The sequence below is a fragment of the Parasteatoda tepidariorum genome, chromosome 1, assembly GCF_982258835.1.
Source record: "Parasteatoda tepidariorum strain Cologne lab strain chromosome 1, Ptep-v5.0, whole genome shotgun sequence".
Lineage (NCBI taxonomy): Eukaryota > Metazoa > Arthropoda > Arachnida > Araneae > Theridiidae > Parasteatoda > Parasteatoda tepidariorum.
In genome coordinates, this window is record NC_141755.1 from 112,305,816 (window position 1) to 112,326,025 (window position 20,210).

At 28.9% G+C, this 20,210-nt stretch overlaps 1 protein-coding gene across 1 annotated transcript in view; it reads left to right on the forward strand.

Annotated features, from left to right (window-relative positions):
- The window catches only part of Atg7 (Autophagy-related 7), a 44,391-nt gene that overhangs the window by 12,049 nt on the left and 12,132 nt on the right, over window positions 1-20,210 (forward strand). Inside the window, exons 6-13 of the mRNA XM_016066305.4 lie at window positions 217-354; window positions 436-524; window positions 3,328-3,452; window positions 5,588-5,675; window positions 9,604-9,748; window positions 14,321-14,479; window positions 16,327-16,384; window positions 18,227-18,357. Coding sequence (XP_015921791.1) covers window positions 217-354; window positions 436-524; window positions 3,328-3,452; window positions 5,588-5,675; window positions 9,604-9,748; window positions 14,321-14,479; window positions 16,327-16,384; window positions 18,227-18,357 — 933 coding nt within the window. The remainder of the gene's footprint in view (window positions 1-216; window positions 355-435; window positions 525-3,327; window positions 3,453-5,587; window positions 5,676-9,603; window positions 9,749-14,320; window positions 14,480-16,326; window positions 16,385-18,226; window positions 18,358-20,210) is intronic.

A 20,210-nucleotide genomic window follows, 5' to 3' on the forward strand; every position in this document is an offset into this window, starting at 1 on the left:
TTATAATTTAAAGTGAAATTTGAGTATAAAAATGTTTTTTTTTTAATTTAATTTTTATTTTGATTAATATAACAATTCCTTAGAAAGGTAATTTTTATTGTGAAATCTATGATATTGAAAAAAGTTTCTGAAGTTATTTGTTAATGCTTAAAATTTAGTCTTTTTTCCCCAAAATTGTTCTGGCATGTCTAATAAAATTTTCTTAACGTGTTTTAGGTGACACAAATTCTAAATTCCTACGATTCCTTGGAATTGTCCCATAAAACAGCATTTTTAATTTGTAAAAAAAGTAACGATGAATGCTGTGTTTCCGAGCTCAAGCATTACAGAGAGATTAAAAATTCTTGTTCTCAGGTAATATAATTTTGAATTCTCTTTAACTGCATATTTTTCTGTGTGTTATTTTGAGTTGGTTTTATTTACCCAATTCCTTAGATTCTAGTTGGATTTACAGACCCATCTTCATTAGAAAAATATCCTGGCTGGCCTCTAAGAAATCTGTTAGCCCTAGTCGCTTACCATTGGTAAATTTATAATGTTAATTACTCTTTGTTAATTATTCATTTATTATTCAGTTTGATTGTATCTTAACATAATTTTATTTTCTATGTAAATTCTTGTAAAGATGAAATACAGTAGAGCCTCCTTCATCCAATTTCTAATTGGAATATTAAATAATATTTCCACTTATTGTTGCCTCACTGTCACAGATTTTTCTAATGAATTCCTTGTTTTTAAAACAACTCGCTTTATTCATCATTCAATAATGCATTCAAAACAATCACAGTTTATCTGTAATTATTACGGTTTCATAGTTAAGATTACGTTCTTACAAATAACAGTCATAAAAATTATGGTATTTGACATTTTTCTTAATAATCTTCTTTAAATACGTTTTTTCTTTCTTCATTCACTGCTAAAAATGATCTAATCTAAAGGGTCAGCGATCTTAAATCCTGAGTCAGTTAATCTACAATAATATTTTTCTACTCCTTAAATGATTCTGAACAATTTAATAAATAATTCCATTCAATTCAAAAACAATTTAATAGGAAAAAAATTCTGTTTAACAAGCTGTTCTGAAACTTAAGCTTAATTCCTCGTAGAAGAGCTAAAAGTTTTTAATGGTTTTAATGCTGAAGGGTAAAATGGCAATAAGCGATAGTTCCGATTTCGCTAAAAACTAGAGCACTGATTCCATGTAATCAATTTAATTTTATCATCATTATCATAGTTTGCCAGATAGCCCAATGTGGGCCAATGCCTTCCTCTAGAGATTTCTCCATTACGACTTCCGATTTATTCTTCTCATTAATTGCCACCTAATCAACCCATCTCAATCACGGCCTTCCCATTCCTTTCTTGTTCCAGTTTGTCTAAAAAGCAATATCTTGTTTATTACTTTTATATTAATGTTGTATACTTATATAGAATAAAGTAGTATAGACACCTTAAAATTTCATAAATTTAAATTTCTCGAACACTAACTGTAAATTTTTTGTTCTTCTAATTACTGTTAGTTAGTTTGGAAAGTTGGCCTTTCTGATTTACACATAATAATAGAATTCTTTGTGAAGAGAAAATTCTAATTTCAAACATTGCTTCATACGGCAATATGCATGTACACATTCAATGTGCATTGAATGTGCCTAACTTACTTTAAAATCATCAAACACTTTTAATAATTCTGAAACTTTTTAACTTCCATGAATTTGAAAATTTTGTAAAGAAAAAGAATTGTCTGTTGTGAACCTCATTTAGGCAAATATCAAAATGTAATAAATTATACCGAATTTTTAGGAAAATATTTCATATATATAGGAAATTTTATTGTTTTTGAAAACATTAAAAAACTTTAAGATTGTGACTTTAATAATTATGTTGAACACAAATTAATTTGTTACGGAAGTAACATTTGTTGTTACAGTTGCAACACTCAATAATTTGAAATTATGGATAAACTTTTACAAAATAGAAACTATAAGTATATAAAAGATAACAAATTGTAAATGACTTAATTTTAATAATTTTATGAACATATTTGATAAGCTAGAAAGAACTTTATTAACAAGTTTTGGAATAAATACTTTTTTGTACACTTTAATATAGGAAATGATTAGATAAAATTCCATTAAATATGAAATTCCCTTTTTTAATCATAAGAAGTAAATAATGCTCCTATTTTAATTGTGATGTACCATGGCATTTTAAGGAGTTGCAGCAACACGGTGACATTGTCGCAGAACATTGCTGAATTCCTGCAGAAAGATTTTTAATTTAGGTAATAAAAATTCTAATTTTCCTTTCAGCTCAAGTTTTACGAATTTTAACATGGCTTATTAAAGTCCCGATGTCTTTCATTGCTTAATTATTATTATTGATATTCTAATTTTTTTAGAATCCTGACATTTTTATGACACAAAATTTGAATCACATATTCAAGTAATCATTTTTTGACAGCCACGATTTGTGCCAATATCGTCATAAATCCAGTGTTTTGATCATTATTAATCCATAGTTATTGGCATGAACTTTCACATATTTTTTTTCAAACCCAATATTTCATGTAGTGTTATTATGAGAATCGCATTTCGAGTCATACACTTGATTATTCACTTCTTTCGTAAGTTTCCACTGTTATTGTTTTTGTTTTTTTTTAATTTTCTGTATTGGTGTTGATCAAGTATTGGGAAAAATTTGCCTTCGTCATGGAGAAGTTTTTGATAAAATTAAACCGCATTTTGCATTATATAAAGAGGAAACCCGCAAAAACCTCCCACAGGAATCTCGATGCAAAGGGATTCTAATCCATGAACCGTCTACCACTAAGGGGATATTTTATGTCGGCATTGTGGTCGGTGCGTTGCATGCCAATTAGAACCGACCAGCTTTTGCCAGGGTTCGAATCCGGTTTATCCCCTGATCCACCACGGCTCAATCACTAGTTTAAAGAAATTTTGAGAACTTTTGTAACTGTGTATTTTAATTTTGTTTTATTCAAAAATTGGAAGCCCATGCCAACTCCTTATCTTTTGCTTGTTTTGTCAGATCAGATAAAATTAAAAAGGAACAAACTGTCCATTAGTCGGGTTGATGTATGTTTCTCTTGTGACTAACGATTTTTTTAAAAATTATTGAATAATTTGGAAAAATGTTGAAAATAGTAAAAAGTAGTTAAAATTGTTGTTTAATTAAGAAGAAGCAACCGCCTAGAAGTCACTCTGAAATATGGAACAAAAATATATTCTTCTTCATTAGTTATTTATTTTTAAAAAATAAGCTTAATTGCATAAATATAAATCAACACCTGAAATTACTTTGTTGTAGGTCCAATGATCAAAAGGAGTGGGATGTATTGTGTTTTAGGACAAATGTTAGAGAAGGAAGGCGTCACTGTGAACATAGCATTATCATACCTATTCAATTGGATTCAACCTCTATTTCTGATGAAGGTCATTTAAGTACCTTAATTTTTATTTTAGAGTAGTAATTTAATTTTAATTGCAAAAAAACATGACAGGAGAAATTAAATGATAGAGAAATTAAAATTTTTGAATGTATTTAATTTTTATTTGATGATGATAATATTGTTGGGAGTAATTTTTTTTTTCCGTATATTGTTTAAATTTTTTGTGTGGATATTTTACCTTTAATATAGAATGCATATTTTAGTCATGCTTTTTGAATTAAACTTTATATTTTGACTTAATAGATAAAGGTAAAAATAACTTTGTAGAAAAATCATTTATACTAATGCTGTAAATGATATAACTCTAAAATATGATATTTTCACGTAAATTAACAAGCAAGGGCAGAAGAATCCCTCTTTAGCATGCACTATACATCATTGACATATTACTATGACATTTAGAAATTAAATATTTATTTTCATGTTATGGGTAAACTTATGTGTAAGAATTTTTTTAAAATTCCAGTTATTCTTTTTTATAAGAATATTATGGAATAAAAGTTTTTCATTCAATACTTTTTTGTGATTGCTTAAAATTTTATGTTCCAAATGTTATTTGTAGTCTTTAGTTTTGAATAAACTATAAAAACCTGGTTTAAATCAAAAGAACCAGATTTTCTTTGGTTAAAATCCAAAGAAATGCATTTTCCAACCCTGTGAATGTATAAATTATAACATCATGGTTAATCAGTATATAAAAATGTATGTATCTTAACAATTAAAAGCATAAAGTTTATTGCAATCATTGATAGATTTGATTACTGTAATTCAGACATTTTCGCACCTCTTAGAACTCCATATTTTTTATTTGAAACTTAATACTTAAAAACTTAACAGGATATTATATGTATCTTTGGAGTGTTTGAAAATTAAAATTTAATAAAAGGACAACAAAATGAATTAACTCTTTTAAAAAGTTCTGCTTGTTGTTCAATTATTCTATAAATGTTATCTAAAACAACCCATTTGTAATAGAAGCCACTTTACCTACATACTGTTAAATTTTTTAACAAATTGAATAAAAATTAATAAAAACTATTCAGTTTGAAAAACTTTGTTTTAAAGTAACACGTTTATGCTTTTAAAAATGTTATTCAATGTACATTTATTAATCCAATGCTTAGCACACCAAATCTTTTTTATCTTTAGAGTTTCAACTTTTACTTTCAGGAAAATGTTTTTAATGTGGTGGCAATTTGGGTAAAGTATAGTGGGATAATTGCCAAATTTAGTTCTAATGCATTTTTCAACTAATGCCAAATCATCACCAACACATACAAATAAAGTAAGATATCTGTCTGGAAATAATGATCACAAAGGGAGATAATTTACTTCAGCAATTTTAATGATGATTAACTCAATTATCAAGATTTACTCATTAAAATGAATTTGACCCTGTGGCATAATAAAATAAGGTCATGACAAATTATACTAAACTAAATCAACATGTGACAGACAGATTTGGAGAACATTTTAAAGAAAAGGAATTTCGCAGCTGAAGTCAATTGAATTTAAAGTCACTTATCTTGCACATGTGCTAGACTTGGCTTGAAATCTTGAGGAGCTGATAAACTATTTGTAGGTATCAGGGATATATATATATATATATATATATATATATATATATATATATATATATATATATATATATATCAAAAACCTCTTTTTCTAATCACCTTCCACCCAGCTCACCCTCTCTTCTTCACCTCTGTCCTGCCCCTCTTCTCAGGTTGTCCCTCCTTACCCAAAAATTGGCAGACTAAAACTGTTTATTTTATTCACCGAGAAGCTATCTCAGACAGTTTGGGCAGAAATAGGATGACTGATACTCATAAAAAGGAAAGAGAGTTGTAGCAACTCTACATTAATTATATAGAAAACAAAAATCTTTCCCCCTTTTTCTGTCGCAGTTATCTTTCTTTTCAAATCGAGAGGATATGATAATTAAATGGATAGTTTATTTATCATAATTTTTTTTAAATTTAATATTTGGATTAGTTTGTGTTTTTTGAAAATGCCTAATTAATTTCAAATCACAAATGAAACTTGTGGTTTTTAATTTTGTGATAAGTGAATAAGTTCTGTTTAAATATTTAAATTTTTTTATTTGTTTTGTAGATTGCCCTGATGTTGTTGGTTGGGAAAAGAATAAAAACAAACTTGCACCAAGAAAGGTTGACATGAGTGCTAATATGGACCCTAAAAAGTAACTATCTTCTCACTCACTTTTCTATTTTACTACTCATGGAGTGCATTTTCCCTTGCAGTTTGGAGGACCGAACTATTTTGAAGGGGGAAAAATGCTCAAAAACTGTATGTATGCTCGTACATCACTTATAAGGGCATTGAATAAAACTTTAATTGTTTCCATACTTAATGTAAATTTTCACTGTATTTTTTTGTAATTTTTCTTTATTGTTGCTTTTTGAAACATCACTGGGATTAATAAATATGTATTTTAATTTTAGAATATTATTTTTAAATCAATAAAAATCTTAATTATTATTTTATTAAAAAAAAAAAGATGAAGATTAACTTTGTTTGCTGATCCAAATACTTGAAAGAAACACTAAATTAGTGTGTTGTATGATTGAGTTTCTTATGTTATCAAATTAATATAATAAACATTTTGAACACATTTCCTCCCCCCCCCCTCCTCTACATTATAAGCATTTTGCAATATATGTGAAATTAGGTAAAATATTTTTAGAATATTCCCTTGCTGAATCATCCTTGTCGGTGGCTCGACAGCCCAAGGTGGGCCTTGGCCTTCTTAATAAGTTTTTCCTGCTAGCGTTTTCCAGTTTTTAATTTTTAAGACCAAAATTTCTTCTTCTCGTCCATCTATCCATTTTATAGTCCGCCCGCCCCTTTTCGTGTACCAACTGGTCTGGCATTGAAAACTGTTTTTGTGGTACAGCCTTTGTTAATAATGTCAGATTCATTATATGAGTGATAAAAGCTCTTAAGCTTGTTCTTCTAAGCCACACACCATTTTCTTTTAATTCCTCTAAAAACTAATTTTTTGAAAATGAATTTTGAATTCCTGGCTGAACAATCAATCTAAATATTGGGTGAACCTGACAACTCTATAAAGGACTGTAAAACTTCGGGTGAATCGGAAAATTCTGTTATAGTGCCAATAATGGAAAATAATGGCTCTTTGAACCCTTATTGACCTCGTGATTATGGGTCCAAGTTATTTTGCTGCTAGATTTTTTAGGATGTCTCATAATACGGTTACAAATATTTTACAGATTACAATTAATCTTATTAAAAAATATGAAATACTTTATTTCTATTTAATACTGTTTCTCTATATGAGGGTTCATTGATTTAAATCAGCTTGATTTAACCCACTAATGAGTCTGCACTTAAAAAGTCTTCTCTCATTGCTAAACCTTTCTTCCCTTTTGTTATATGAACATTCTTCCACCCATTTGCTAAGTGGATCAAATCATGATTTAAATCACTTTTTTTTTTAATTTTAAGAGTCACTAATTTAAAAAAAAAGAAGGAAGTTTTTTCTTATTTTTTTCAGACATTTAATGAGTAAAATTTAATACTACTTGAACTTATTTATCACTTATGCAAAATTAAATCAGTGTCTATAAAGCATTTTTGGGGGGAAGGTAGTTTACTTTCAAATTTATTATGCTGAGTGGCAACAGAATACTTTCCTTCCAAAGTGTTCTATTTCAATATCATTGAAATTGTGCTTTACTTGTCTTATCAAGTCTATTCTGTTATCAGATCTGCTCTCCATATCATACAAAAAGAGGGGGGGGGATTTTTGCTACAACCAAGTGTTAGAGCCTCCATTTCTTAGCTTATTTGGTTCATCTACATTTCTGAAATGAATATGAAAAGGAGAAACATTTTTGACTGAGCTCAGAAAAAAAGTAATAATCTAGTAACATTAATTATGAATTTCATATCAAGGGCAGATCTTTACTATATATTTTTGAGGAAGGTATTGTATCTCAAACCTTCATCATGGAATGCAAGATAAAATTCTAATTGTTACCAAGAGACAGAAGAAAAAGCAGTTGCTTACTTCTGCTGGCCGGTGTAACTTGTTTTTTTTTTTTTTTTTTTTTTTTGTTGCATGGTTTAGTACACTAAAAGCTTTAAATTAAATTGGGAATTAAAGAGCCAAAAAAAAAATATGTTTTTCTACATGAATTCCATACTATTATTTTTAGAATATGTATGCTGTATGTTATTATATCTGAAGTTTTTGATTGTTTTTCTTTGAAGTTTCTTTACTTTTAATCAATATCAAGAAAGTGCATGCAAATTACTTTCATATTGTTTCCTGTATATTTTTCCAACAAAAATATCCTTTCTTGTTATTTAATTTTAGTGATTTCATTCATTCTTTTTCTCCTTCTGAATGTGTGTGTCTTAACCTTTGATAATCAGTAAACCAATAAATGTGTATGTATTTATTTAAATTGAACCATAATATTTTTTGTGGATATAGTGAACCTAAAGAAGAGAGGAAATTGGATATTGTGAACTTTTTTCTGTCTTCGACTGATTTTTTTTCTTCATTTTTTGGTAATTTTGAAATTTATACATAAAATATATACCGATTTTTTAAATCATTTATTGAGTGAAATGTAGCCGTAAGCATTTACAGGGCTCGAAAAAACTCAGAAATTTAACCCGTCATCGAGGACGGCTTGTCCAACGATGTATCTGTCCTCCTTTGAAACTAACCCGTCGCTTCTAAATAAATAAAAATTTAATTTTTTCTTATTTATTACAAACATTTATATAAATTACACAATGAATTAGTAGCTACTAGGATTACATTATGCAGTAATAAAAGAAATACTTGGTTACTAGTAGTAAAACCTAGTATTTCTTTTATGAAATAATTTATTTCTTTTATGAAATAATTAAAATGACAAAGGTCAAGTTATCTGGAATGTCAATTTATCCGAGGGTGCTGCGTTTTTTAAATGAATCAAATATGACATTTGCCAGTTCCACAATCAAGCCTATGATTTACAGAGGTTTCTGCATAGAAATCTGAAAGGAGTTTTCCATTTAGGTGGATTTTCATAATTGCGTTTAGTGCTTACGTAATGTGTTTTTTTGTAAGTTCATTGCTGAAAAGTCCCTTTCAACTGCTGCAGTACTCCCAGACGGAAAAAACATAAATCCACCATGCGTAGTATGTTGCTGTACGGGATTTCTAGATTAGAGGGTCATTTCAGAAGTGAGGTGCTAGACTCTTGTAAGATAACAAAAATTTAAAGTGTATCACGAACATTAACGGGAAAATGGCCGTCCGCGCGGACGTCTGATTCGAGAAATTAGTTGTCCGCGGGAAATTTTTGACCGCCGCGGACGGGAGGTTTTTCGAGCCCTGAGCATGGGTGCAAGTCTTCCGTCCCCAGGACGGATTTCCGTCTTTCGAAAATGTCCGCGGACGGAAGTAAGACGGAAACAAGACTGACTCGATGACGGAAATCGGAAATTTTTTTTTCTGTCCCTAAAAATATTTTTTAGGTCTACGTTATTGGTCTACTTTCTTATGTCCTGTTGTTATTTTATCAAAAGACAGATGAATAAATATTTTTTGTACAGTATTTAAACTTGATGTATTATGGTAAAGCTTTCTTAGATAGTTTGCATATGTCGAGGGGGTATTGTATATGTTAGGTATTTCAGTCAAAAAATTTTCAGTCTTGGCCTTTTTTCCAACTTGCACCCATGGCCCTGAGCATTTATTCTTGTTAGCTTCTTCTGTCTCAGTTTCCCATCCCTAATTTTTTTTGTTCGCAAGACGAAGAGCAATATATAAAATAAAAATGAACACATTTGTGTTACTACATATCGTTTTTTAATCATTTTAAATTTATTTTTATGGCTGATTTAGGTAAATTTATGGACCATTTTTGTATTTATTTTTATGGAGTTCGGAAAAATGAGTTAAAATTGTTTGCAGTACGGATATGGTGAACTTCTGGTTACAGTGAACTGAAATTTCGGTCTCTTGAAGGTTCACTAAAGCGGAACTTGACTGTATTTATTTATTTATTTTTTAATTTTTTTTCTTGCAGCAAAAAAAAAAAAAAAACATAAGTTGATGATTGTCAAGATTAATGATTTCTTTTCAGATTAGCCAATTCAGCTGTGGATCTGAATCTAAAGCTTATGAGATGGCGTCTTTCTCCTGATTTAAAGTTGGAAAAGATTCAATCATCAAGATGCCTTTTATTTGGAGCTGGCACTTTGGGTTGCAATGTTGCCAGGTGCTTAATGGTATACAACTCTTTTATCATTTGAAAGCAAAGTTTAATAATAAAATAGTTGCAGGGTATCCGCGCACCTGGAAAGTCATGAATTTCGGTATTGAACAAAATTTGTCATGAAATGTCATGATTTTTACTATTTTTTTAAAAGAAAATCATGGAAAGTCATGGATTTAGGTCTGCAAAAAATCTAATTTTTAAAATGGAATCTCCCTCCCCCCGATTTCATCCTGTTCCAAATATCTGAATTTCTAACAAAATCACCACTCAGTCATATTTTATTTGAATATAAAATGATTTTATCATGTTCTTTAAAAATTATGGTGTTCTTTCAAAAAATGAAAGAAAAAATATCATTTCTAGAGCGAATCATCCTTTAAACTCTCTTCTGTGATTTACGAATTTTTACTATTATTTTTTTTTAATTTTATCAATTTAAAATTCTAGTTGAAGCAAACCAGTCATTGGCAAATTTTTTTTATTTCGAAATGATCAGAAAAATCAGGAGTATTTCTTTCCTTTCTGATGAACAAGAAAAGTATCTTTAGAATATAATTCTGCAGAAAAAAAAAAATTTTGCTTTTGTATTTTTTTCAGCTATTTTATCGTTTCAACTCTTTCCTTACTCTGTTTTTTAAGTTTAAAATCTATAAATATGAAGATGAAGAGTATAATAGTTTTGGTTATACCTATTTTGAATGATTTTATTATAATGCTTTTTTTAATTTATTGTTGCGTTTTTGTTGGAGAAAATAGCAACTTCGTTAAGTCATGAAAAATTCTTGGAATTAGTCATGGAAAATCATGAATTTGAAAATCTAAAATGTAGCAGATGCCCTGTAGTTGCGATAGAGGTTGTTGCGAATTATTTAATTTTCTGTGGAAGTGATTTAAAGCAGATTTTTGTTAAAAAAAAATTTGCAGTTTAGAAACTTAAACAGTATCTCTATAACATAACACCATAAAATATTTTTAGGTGAAAATATCTTCCTCTTTCCGTCAGGCTAAACGCGGGAGGTTTTTGTAGATTTCTCTCCATGCAACACAAATGCGGGTTAGTTCCATCAAAAAGTCTTCTACAAAGGCAAATTTCTTCAAATACTTAATCCAGGAGCTCCCTTGTCTTCTAGATTCGGTTCAAAATTACAAGGCTACGAAGCTGAACATTAATAGTCGTAAACCCAAAAAATTGGGTCGACTGTTCGAAGACGCTTATAAAATATACAACATAATATGTATAAATAGTGTAGTTTTTAATTACAATCAACTCAGAGAATACTGACTTTTAAACTTCCGAAGTTTCTAAAATCTGGTAAATTTTTTTCCAACTGACCGCAAAACTAGAGACGAGATTCGGATATTCGTAATGTAATAATATTGTGTATTTGAAAATAGGGGTGCACAACCTGTGTCCTGCTAACTGTTGGTGTGTGTGGCCTGTAGTAGCTTCTAAACACAATATTAAAAAAAGAAGAAAATTTTAAAACAATTTGAACGTAACACATTTGATTAAACATTTGAGTAATAACTTTTTGATGCACTTAATTTGCACAGAGTCTATTGTAAATCTGTATTATTTCTAGATCGCTTTTTCAATGATTATTGCTACAAAATTCCACATGGTTTCAAAAAACCCAATATTTTTGTCATAAATACAAATGACATTCTGGTCTTTTTTTTTTGCATCCATAACTGTCGATTTCCATATGGTTTTTAAAATTCCAATGCATTCATTGCGATATTAAAACTTGTGAGCTATAAATTGTGCATTTACTTTATCTCCTTTTCCGTGTTTTGTTTGTGCCAACTTCATTTTAAAACTAAATGAGTTGTTGATTTTTTTAAAGGCAATTATTGCGATGCTTTTCAATGTGATTTGACTATCACATTATTTGAACTAGATTGTTATTGAGACTTGCAAGGTTTGGAAAGTCATAATAACAATCAAAAAGTCATAATAAATAATGACTTTTTGATACTATTTGAGCATATTTCATCATAAATATAAGTTTTTTTTTTTTTTTCTTAACACCATGCAATTGTATTAGGTATTTAGAATTCTGATATTTTAATGGAATGTGTAATTGCAACATGAAAAATTTTAAAACTTAAATTTTCAAACTGCTCATTTTTAATAATTTTGTTCTAAATTTTTTGTAACTTAGGTGATTGTTTCAAAGAAAAAGAAAACATTTCCTATTTAAAATTCATAAAGCCTCTAATAAATCAAGAAATAGAAGTAATATCTGAATTATTATACCAAATAAATATTGAATCTTATTTTGTGCTATAATGGTTTTGTTTTAAGTTTTTGTTTTTGTTTAAATCCTACAAATTTTCTTTCATTGAAATATTTAGTTCAAATTCATATTACTCATTAAAATATGTATTTTTTTTAACTCTTTCATTCAGGGAACTTTACAGTTTCTTATGTTAAGTAATTTATTTTTCATTTCTTCAAGATATATATATATATATATATATATATATATATATATATATATATATATATATACATAAATAAATACAAGAAAACACGAAGAAAGTTAAGAAAAACAATGAGTTTCATTTATTGCGCTTAAGCTGCAAGTAAACAGAACTCATTAGATAAGTTCAAAATGAAGAATAAAACAAAAATTATAGACATATAAAAAGAAAGGGGGGGGTGAATGATAAGTAAAAAAAACAAACAATAGTTTATATAAATAAATAAAAATTAAAAAAAGAATGAAATTTTATTAAAAAAACCGGGGGGGGGGGAGATCTTTTCTTCAGCTCACACGACTATATCCGCAAAACAGAGTGTGAGCTGAAGAAAAGATTATATCTTTTTTTCTTCTTTTTTTTCCCGGTTTTTTTAATAAAATTTCATTCTTTTTTTATTTATTTTTTTATTTTTATTTATTTATATAAACTATTGTTTGTTTTTTTTACTTATTATTCACCCTCCCTTTCTTTTTATATGTCTATAATTTTTCTTTGTTTTATTCTTCATTTTGAACTTATATATATATACAGTGAAACTTCCTGTTAGGAACACTCCTAACAGACATATTTTAATTCCCTGTGAATTTTCTATAAATAAACCATAATGTACCTTCGTCGCGAAACAAACATTCCCCTTACCGGATGCGGACAGTCATTTATGCCCTGAAACATAATTTTCTATGACTACAAACTAGATAAGAATTTTTCAAAATTAAAAAAAAAAAAATTTTTTTTGCTTTAAATTCTAAGAAAAAAAATATACAACTCTCAACTATTTTTAATTTCCGCAACTAAACTATTTCACTACTAAAAAATCAATCATTCTTCTCTTTTATCTTTGCAAAGAAAGAACAGAAAAATAATCATGTGAAATATTTCAGACAGTGGCATCTTTTCATCCAGACGAAACTGGTTACGAGACCCCACTATCCTTTAAATGATCTCAATTTCTCTTGCCCAACAAAAAATTCCTATATTTAACAATGACATATATTTACAACAGACACTAACTTATTCTTATTTTCGATAATTATGTTGGTGGACATTTTTTTGATACTTTTGATCAAATTGATTGTTATTCTTCATACATAGGATCTATTAAAATGTATGAATTGTTTAGAAACAATTTAACAAAGGGATTTTTCTTGTATCAGGGATGTGATTCTTTCGCGGATTTCCGCTTTTTTTCAGATTTTTCCATTTTCCCCCCCTAATTTCCGCTGAAATTTTTTTTTTGCACAAGTTAAAATATTTTATGAGGAATTAAATTTTCAGCGAAGCGAAAGTATTGAAGTCCTCATTCCTCCCTCAAACATTGATTTTCGTATTTACCTGATTTAAAAGTTGAATGTTGCGATTCTTAATCAGGCGATTTAAATGTCGTACATTGCGATTCTTATTTACGAGATTTAAAAATCCAATATCGCGATTTGCAATTACGCGCTTTTAAAACCCTATGTAGCGATTTGTATTCATGCGAGCTTAAAATCCAATGTCGTGATTCGTTTTCGTAGTTGTAATATCAAACATCGATTTTCCTATTTATGCGTGCTTTAAAAATTAGACAGTGGGATTCGTATTCGCGCTATTTAAAAATTGGCATCGTGATTCGTATTTACGTGATCTAAAAATTACGCATCATGATTTGTATTTTCGCATTTTTTAAATTCGATATAATTCGCATTTTTTAAATTTTCATATTCACGTGATTTAAAAGCCTCATTTCGGGATTCATATTCTCTCAATTTAAAATCATGCATGTGATTCATATTTATATATTCATGCAATTTTAAAATTAATCATAGGGATTTATAATCACATGGTTTACAAGTTGAAAAATTACATTTTTTTGTCAAATTTTTGTGTATATATATATATATATATATATATACACAAAATGGCTTTATATCTATATATTCATATTCATTCGTGAATTTCCTCTTTTTTACTTTCCAACTACTCTCATCCCTGTTATATGTATCAAAGCTATAGAGAACATTATGCTGATTGATAAAAGGCATTAAAAGCATATTTTTTCTGTTAATTTTTTATTTTTATTAAAAAGCAAAATCTAGAGTTGGTATTTATTTTTTAGGGCTGGGGCGTGAAGAAAATCACGTTTGTTGATAACTCGAAAGTTTCTTTCTCCAATCCTGTTCGTCAGACACTTTTCACATTTGAGGATTGTCTTGGAGGTGGTCAATTTAAAGCTACAACTGCTTCAAAAGCGCTTCAAGGAATTTTTCCAGGCATTGTAAGTGTAAACTAGATTTAAAGTTTTCCATTTAATTTTACTGAAAAATTGATGCTGTGAAAATCTGTGGACTTTTTAATACTAGCATTACATTTTGTGAAGATTTAAGAGAGTTTTCTTTTTAACCATGGTGCATAGCATTGAAAAAAGAACTTTAAATGTGTTTATTTTTAGTTTGTAATTGGTGCTTATTTTTTCTCTTTTCAAAAAAGATTTTTTTCTCTTTTTTTTTTTTGCTCTGCAAATTATCTTTGTAAAATATGCAAAAGGTCTGTTTTTCAAAGCCGGGTCCTTTAAGCATAATCTGTTTCATCGTACTGTCATGCATATTGTGCGGATGCACCAATCAGTTCACATATTGAGAAAAACATAGGTGTGCACCATACACAAAATGAAAAAGATATCACCCTATGTAACTTTTGCTCTAATAATCAGATTTTAGAGTCAGTTTTAATGGTCCATAGGGATAAGTTATGAAATCAGACACGTTTTTTGTCTTTAAAAAAAAATGGCGTTAGTAGCCTTAATCTGGAAAATAGGATCCTAATAGTTTTGTCAAGAGAGTGTTTGGGGGGTTGAGCAGCTTAAAGTTAATCATTATATTACATTAATATATTGCTAATTTTAAGTTAATTATACTCATATTTTGCTATATCTCAGGAATTCTTATGGGTAATATTTGTTTGGCATGGTCAATAGGCAGCTTGTTGTTTCTAGCAAATTATAAAATAGTAAGTCATGGAAATTCAAAAAGAGAGAATTTTCTACTATTATTAAAGTTATTTTATTTTATTTTTGTAACCATAGAACAGCCGACCCAATTTTGGGTTTACGACTACTAATGTTCAACTCTGTAGCCTTGTAATTTTGAACCAATCCAGAAGACAAGGTAACTCCTGGATCAATACCCCTAGAGGTATGATTTGTTATGGGAACCTGGAGGACTTTTAAGACTCCAGCTTATTAAAATTATTTTATTTTATAACCGTCATTGAACAGCCGACCCAATTTTATGAGTTTACGACTACTAATGTTCAACTCCATAGCCTTGTAATTTTGAACCCAATCCAGAAGACAGGAACTCCTGGATCGAGTATTGGGTGAAATTTGCCTGGCTGGTAGGACACTGGGCCTATATCCAAACGGTCGTGAATTCGATCCCCGCCGGCCGTGTAGTAAATAGTGACTGATGGGCGTTGAATCTGTCGAGTCACAAAGTCCTCCATGTTTCCATTACAAATTATACATCTGGGAGTAGTACAGATCCAGGAATTTCTTTGTCTTCTGGATTGGTTCAAAATTACAAGGCTATGGAGTTGAACATTAGTGATCGTAAACCCAAAATTGGGTCGGCTACTCAACAACGGTTATAAAATAAAATAAGTACAATTAGAGACTTTGTGGATCAGCTGATACAGCACTTGCCTCCCAACGAGATGACCCTGGTTTGATTCTAGTGATGGCTGGATGATTCGAATTCCGCATCGATTCGAATCGTGGGCTAGAGTCCCCTCGTCGTCCGACTTACCGTTGGAGATTTTCGTGGTTTTTCTCTACATGTAACGCAAATGCTGGTTAGCGTCATCAAAAAGTCCTCCACGAAGGCAAATTTCTCCTAATACTTGATCCCTTAGTGTCCTTGAGTTTTGGATTGCGTTCAAAGTTACAAGGCTACAAATTTGAACTTAAATAGTCATAAACCCAATAAATTGTTGCTCAAGAACAGTTTTAAAAAATAAATAAGTACAATTCTCGGTATTAATGAAATATATTTTTATGAGACCACTCAAGAAAAAAATCTTATCAATTTCACTAATTACTTTCTTGCTAATTGTTTTTCTTTTAAGGACTCTGAAGGCTATGTTTTAAGTGTTCCTATGCCAGGGCACTCTGTACCTGAAAACAGTAAGTGACATCCTATTTAGCATCACTTTTGTGTCACTGCAAGCAATGCTTATTTTTAAAAAAGTTTTCTAATGCATGAATTATTTTGTTGTCAAAAATCACTTATTTTCAAACATTGTATGTATGATTCCAAATTGTATGAAAAGTGTGATTTTTCTCATCAGTTGCACATAATTTTCTATTCTGAGTAACTATATTTTTGCCTGGCTTTGATCTTTTGTTATGAAAAAGTTTTACACAAAAAAAACTACAAAATCTATATCAAGTTAATAATTTATGAGTGATTTTAAAATTTAAAAAAAAAAAAAAAGAATCAAGCTGTGGTTAATTTAGTATAAAGTTGGGAATGTTCTATTTCATGGTAAAAATAAATCCTTAATTATCGTCTTTATTTTTCAATTTTCCAAAGCCTTGATAAACTATCAAAGGCTAACTTACTTAACCGTCTCAATTAGCATATAATTATTTAATGTATTTTTCACCTATCATATTTTTGCATAGATATTTGTATTAAAAAAAAGAAACACTTAGTGTTATTATCCTGTTATTTTGTCTTTTTAATGAAATATAACATTGTTTTGTTGAAATGAGTCCACTCAGATGGATGGGTACACCAGTTGGCTGTGTGCAATGCTGATCAATAATCATGTTGTTGAAGCTGTCTCAATTGTAGAGCCTTAACACTCCTCTGGCCCACAATGAAGTTCTGTTATGCTATTTTATCATCCCCTTTGTTGCGGGAAGGTTCTGCTTTTCACTGTCAAAATTAATTTAGTTTTTCTTTAGTAATGAGTAAATATTTATGACATTTTGTAATGTTGTGACATTTTGAATATTTCATAATTTTTTGTAAGGAGCAAATAGTTTTGATGTTTAAAAGGAATAAATATTTAAGGTATTTTGTAACAAGTAAAAAGAAAGCTTTTGCATATTTATCTTATATTAACAGTAACGCTAACTTTATTTTCTATTTTTGGGGGTTATTAATGGGGACATTTTCGTGCATCCATTTTGAAGCTCAAATAGCGTTAGAGTTAGGGAGAGTCATAAATGCTAGAGTGATTGTCCTCCAGGGGTACCCAAGACTTCCGGATTTAATAACTGGAAGCGGGGTGTGCTGGTTTTGCTCGATGGAATTCCTCATATCTCAAGATAATTGATTCACAGACTTACGTGGCTTATAATCCCGCAAAATTTTGAAGCTTGTCTAAGTCCTGTTAACGAGGCGTTTACATACATTCTTCCACCCATTGCATGAAGAATTACATGTCATGTGATTCTTCCGCCAATTTGATTGGTAGGAAATTCGCTATTTTGAATACTTGGAACTGTGCCGGAATCTGCTATTATCGCAATTCTTATTCACACGATTTTAATAACAATTTTTGCGCACAAAATTTTCATTGTTTTTCACTTTGTCGCACAATCACCCCTGTAAAACTTCTTTTTGTTCTATTTCTGTGCATTCAGACTTACTAATGGCATTTCAGTAACTCATCATTTTTAGTTTGGAGTTTGAGCATTCGCTGTGCCATAGTGACGGTTTATATTAAATAGTGGTATTTAAAGACTTGTTGCAATAAACTTAAATAAATTACGCGTGATTAAGTACTTTTTACCGAAACATGGTGTCGTGATAATGTTGAAATTTTTTACTTGTTGCTTTTGATTAGTAAAGTGATGGTGATATTTTAAAGAGACCCTTTTTTAATAACCTTCCAACACTTTCACAAAATTCAAATAATAAACTATCTAATCAGGATTTTAATGAGCTTTCTTGTAGCTAATAAATATTTTAATAATTATTTATTTGCAAAAAATGAGTATTTCTTTGCATTTCAGTGGTGGATCAAACAAAGTTAGATGTGTCCAAAATTGAAGAATTGGTAGAGAATCATGATGTTATCTTTCTCCTGATGGATTCTCGTGAGAGTCGTTGGTTGCCTTCTTTGCTTGCAGCTCACAGAGGAAAAGTAAGTTTTTTTCATTCCATTTCCATAATTGGATATTTGTTTTTCATTGGTCTGCATATGGTTCTTCTGAAACATTGTGCCTTCAGACATCTAAGAGTTTCTTCAACACCATTTATCCTCTTAAAATTAGAAATGAAACAATATTAGACAAAAGCAAACCTAAGATTAAATCAATGAAAGATTCTGCGGAGAGAAGGCACGTTTCCTTTTCTTTGACTCCTGATGAAAGGATATACCAAGAATGACTTGGAAGAGAAGATTGAAGGTGCACAATGATAAATATAAATGTTTAAATATAAATGTTCTGCTTTTATAAAGAAATAAGATCAGAAGATTGTTTATTAATATTAAATATACAATTATTTATTATTAAAAGCAGGCAATTTATGAAGCAGATTGCAGCTTTCTCTTTTTAAAAGTGATATATATCTGATTTTTTTTTTTTTTTTTTTTTTTTTTTTAGTGAACAATAAATAAGTTCTTTTTCATGAATTTTAAGACTTTTTTTTAATTCAGTTGATTTCCTTATGTCCTGCCTTTTCCTGGTTTTCAATTTTTATTTTAGAGGTTTTATGTTAACTATCATTTCTGTTTGGTAATTATTGTTGAGTTGCAAAGTGTTCTTTTTATTTATTGTGATTAATAAGTTTTCCTTACACATTATCATTTTCTTTTTCACTTATAATTAGATATGAAATATATTGTGATTTTTAATCAATTGTTTTATTTTATATTAGTTAATTTTATATTAGTTAATTTTGTAATTTTATTAAATCTTTACTTTTTATAATTTGTCTTCACTTCAATTAAATAAATTTCTTCAGTATTTATTATAGTTTAGTATTTATCATTGGAATAAGTTTTTTTTATTATTAATTTTGCAGTTTTATCATCATTTATATTTTTCTATGTTTTTATCCATCTTATTTATGATTCATTTCTTTAAGCATATTGTATTTGTGCTTACAGTACCGCTCAAAAGTATCAGTACATCTGGAAACTTATAAAAAAAAATGGCAAAATTCAAAGTGTCATAACTTCTTTAAAAATGATCAAAAATGCTTCTGCTTTAGCTCATTTTGAAGCTTAAAATCTCTACTTTTATGTACTCTAATTGTTTTTAATTAATATATTTTGCAACTGTGTACAATTACACTCTAAACAATCATAGAAAATTGTATTAGTTTTTTGTGAAGTTTGACGCGATGTAAGGGCACAAAGGGGTTAGATATTGTTAATTTTTATCATACCATTGAAAAATTTGGACTTATAGCTTTCATTTAAAAAAAAAAAATTCCAAAAAAACATGTTTTTTGACGAAGTTATTGTCAAATAAAAAAAAAAGTTTTTTTTTTCAGAATTTAATGATTTTTCAGCAATTATAATGAATTTTAGTGTAATTATAATATGATATGTAAATTTTTTAATTAAAATAAATTAAAATTTAATATTTCTCGATAATATTATTTCATAATTTATTATAACAATTTGAACTTTTTTTTTTGGAAAATATAATAATGAAATAAGAATCAACGTTTACAATTTAATATTTTGAAATTTATTTTTTCGTATTTTTCTCAGAAAAAATTTGAAAACAAAAATGTACATACATTTTTGTTTTCAAATTTTCACAAAATCTGCTTAAAGAAAAGGATATAATATAAAATAAAGAAGAATTCAATGGTTTAGACCCATGGAGACAATTATAGACAACCAACATGCAAATATCTATATATCTTTAAGACAATGGCAGGTCAACAAAACTTGGAAAAGCGATGGATTAATAATAAGATTCAAGTTTTTGAAAGGAGGTTCAACATGGACCCCTACCAGCTAGTCTGTGATAAAACATT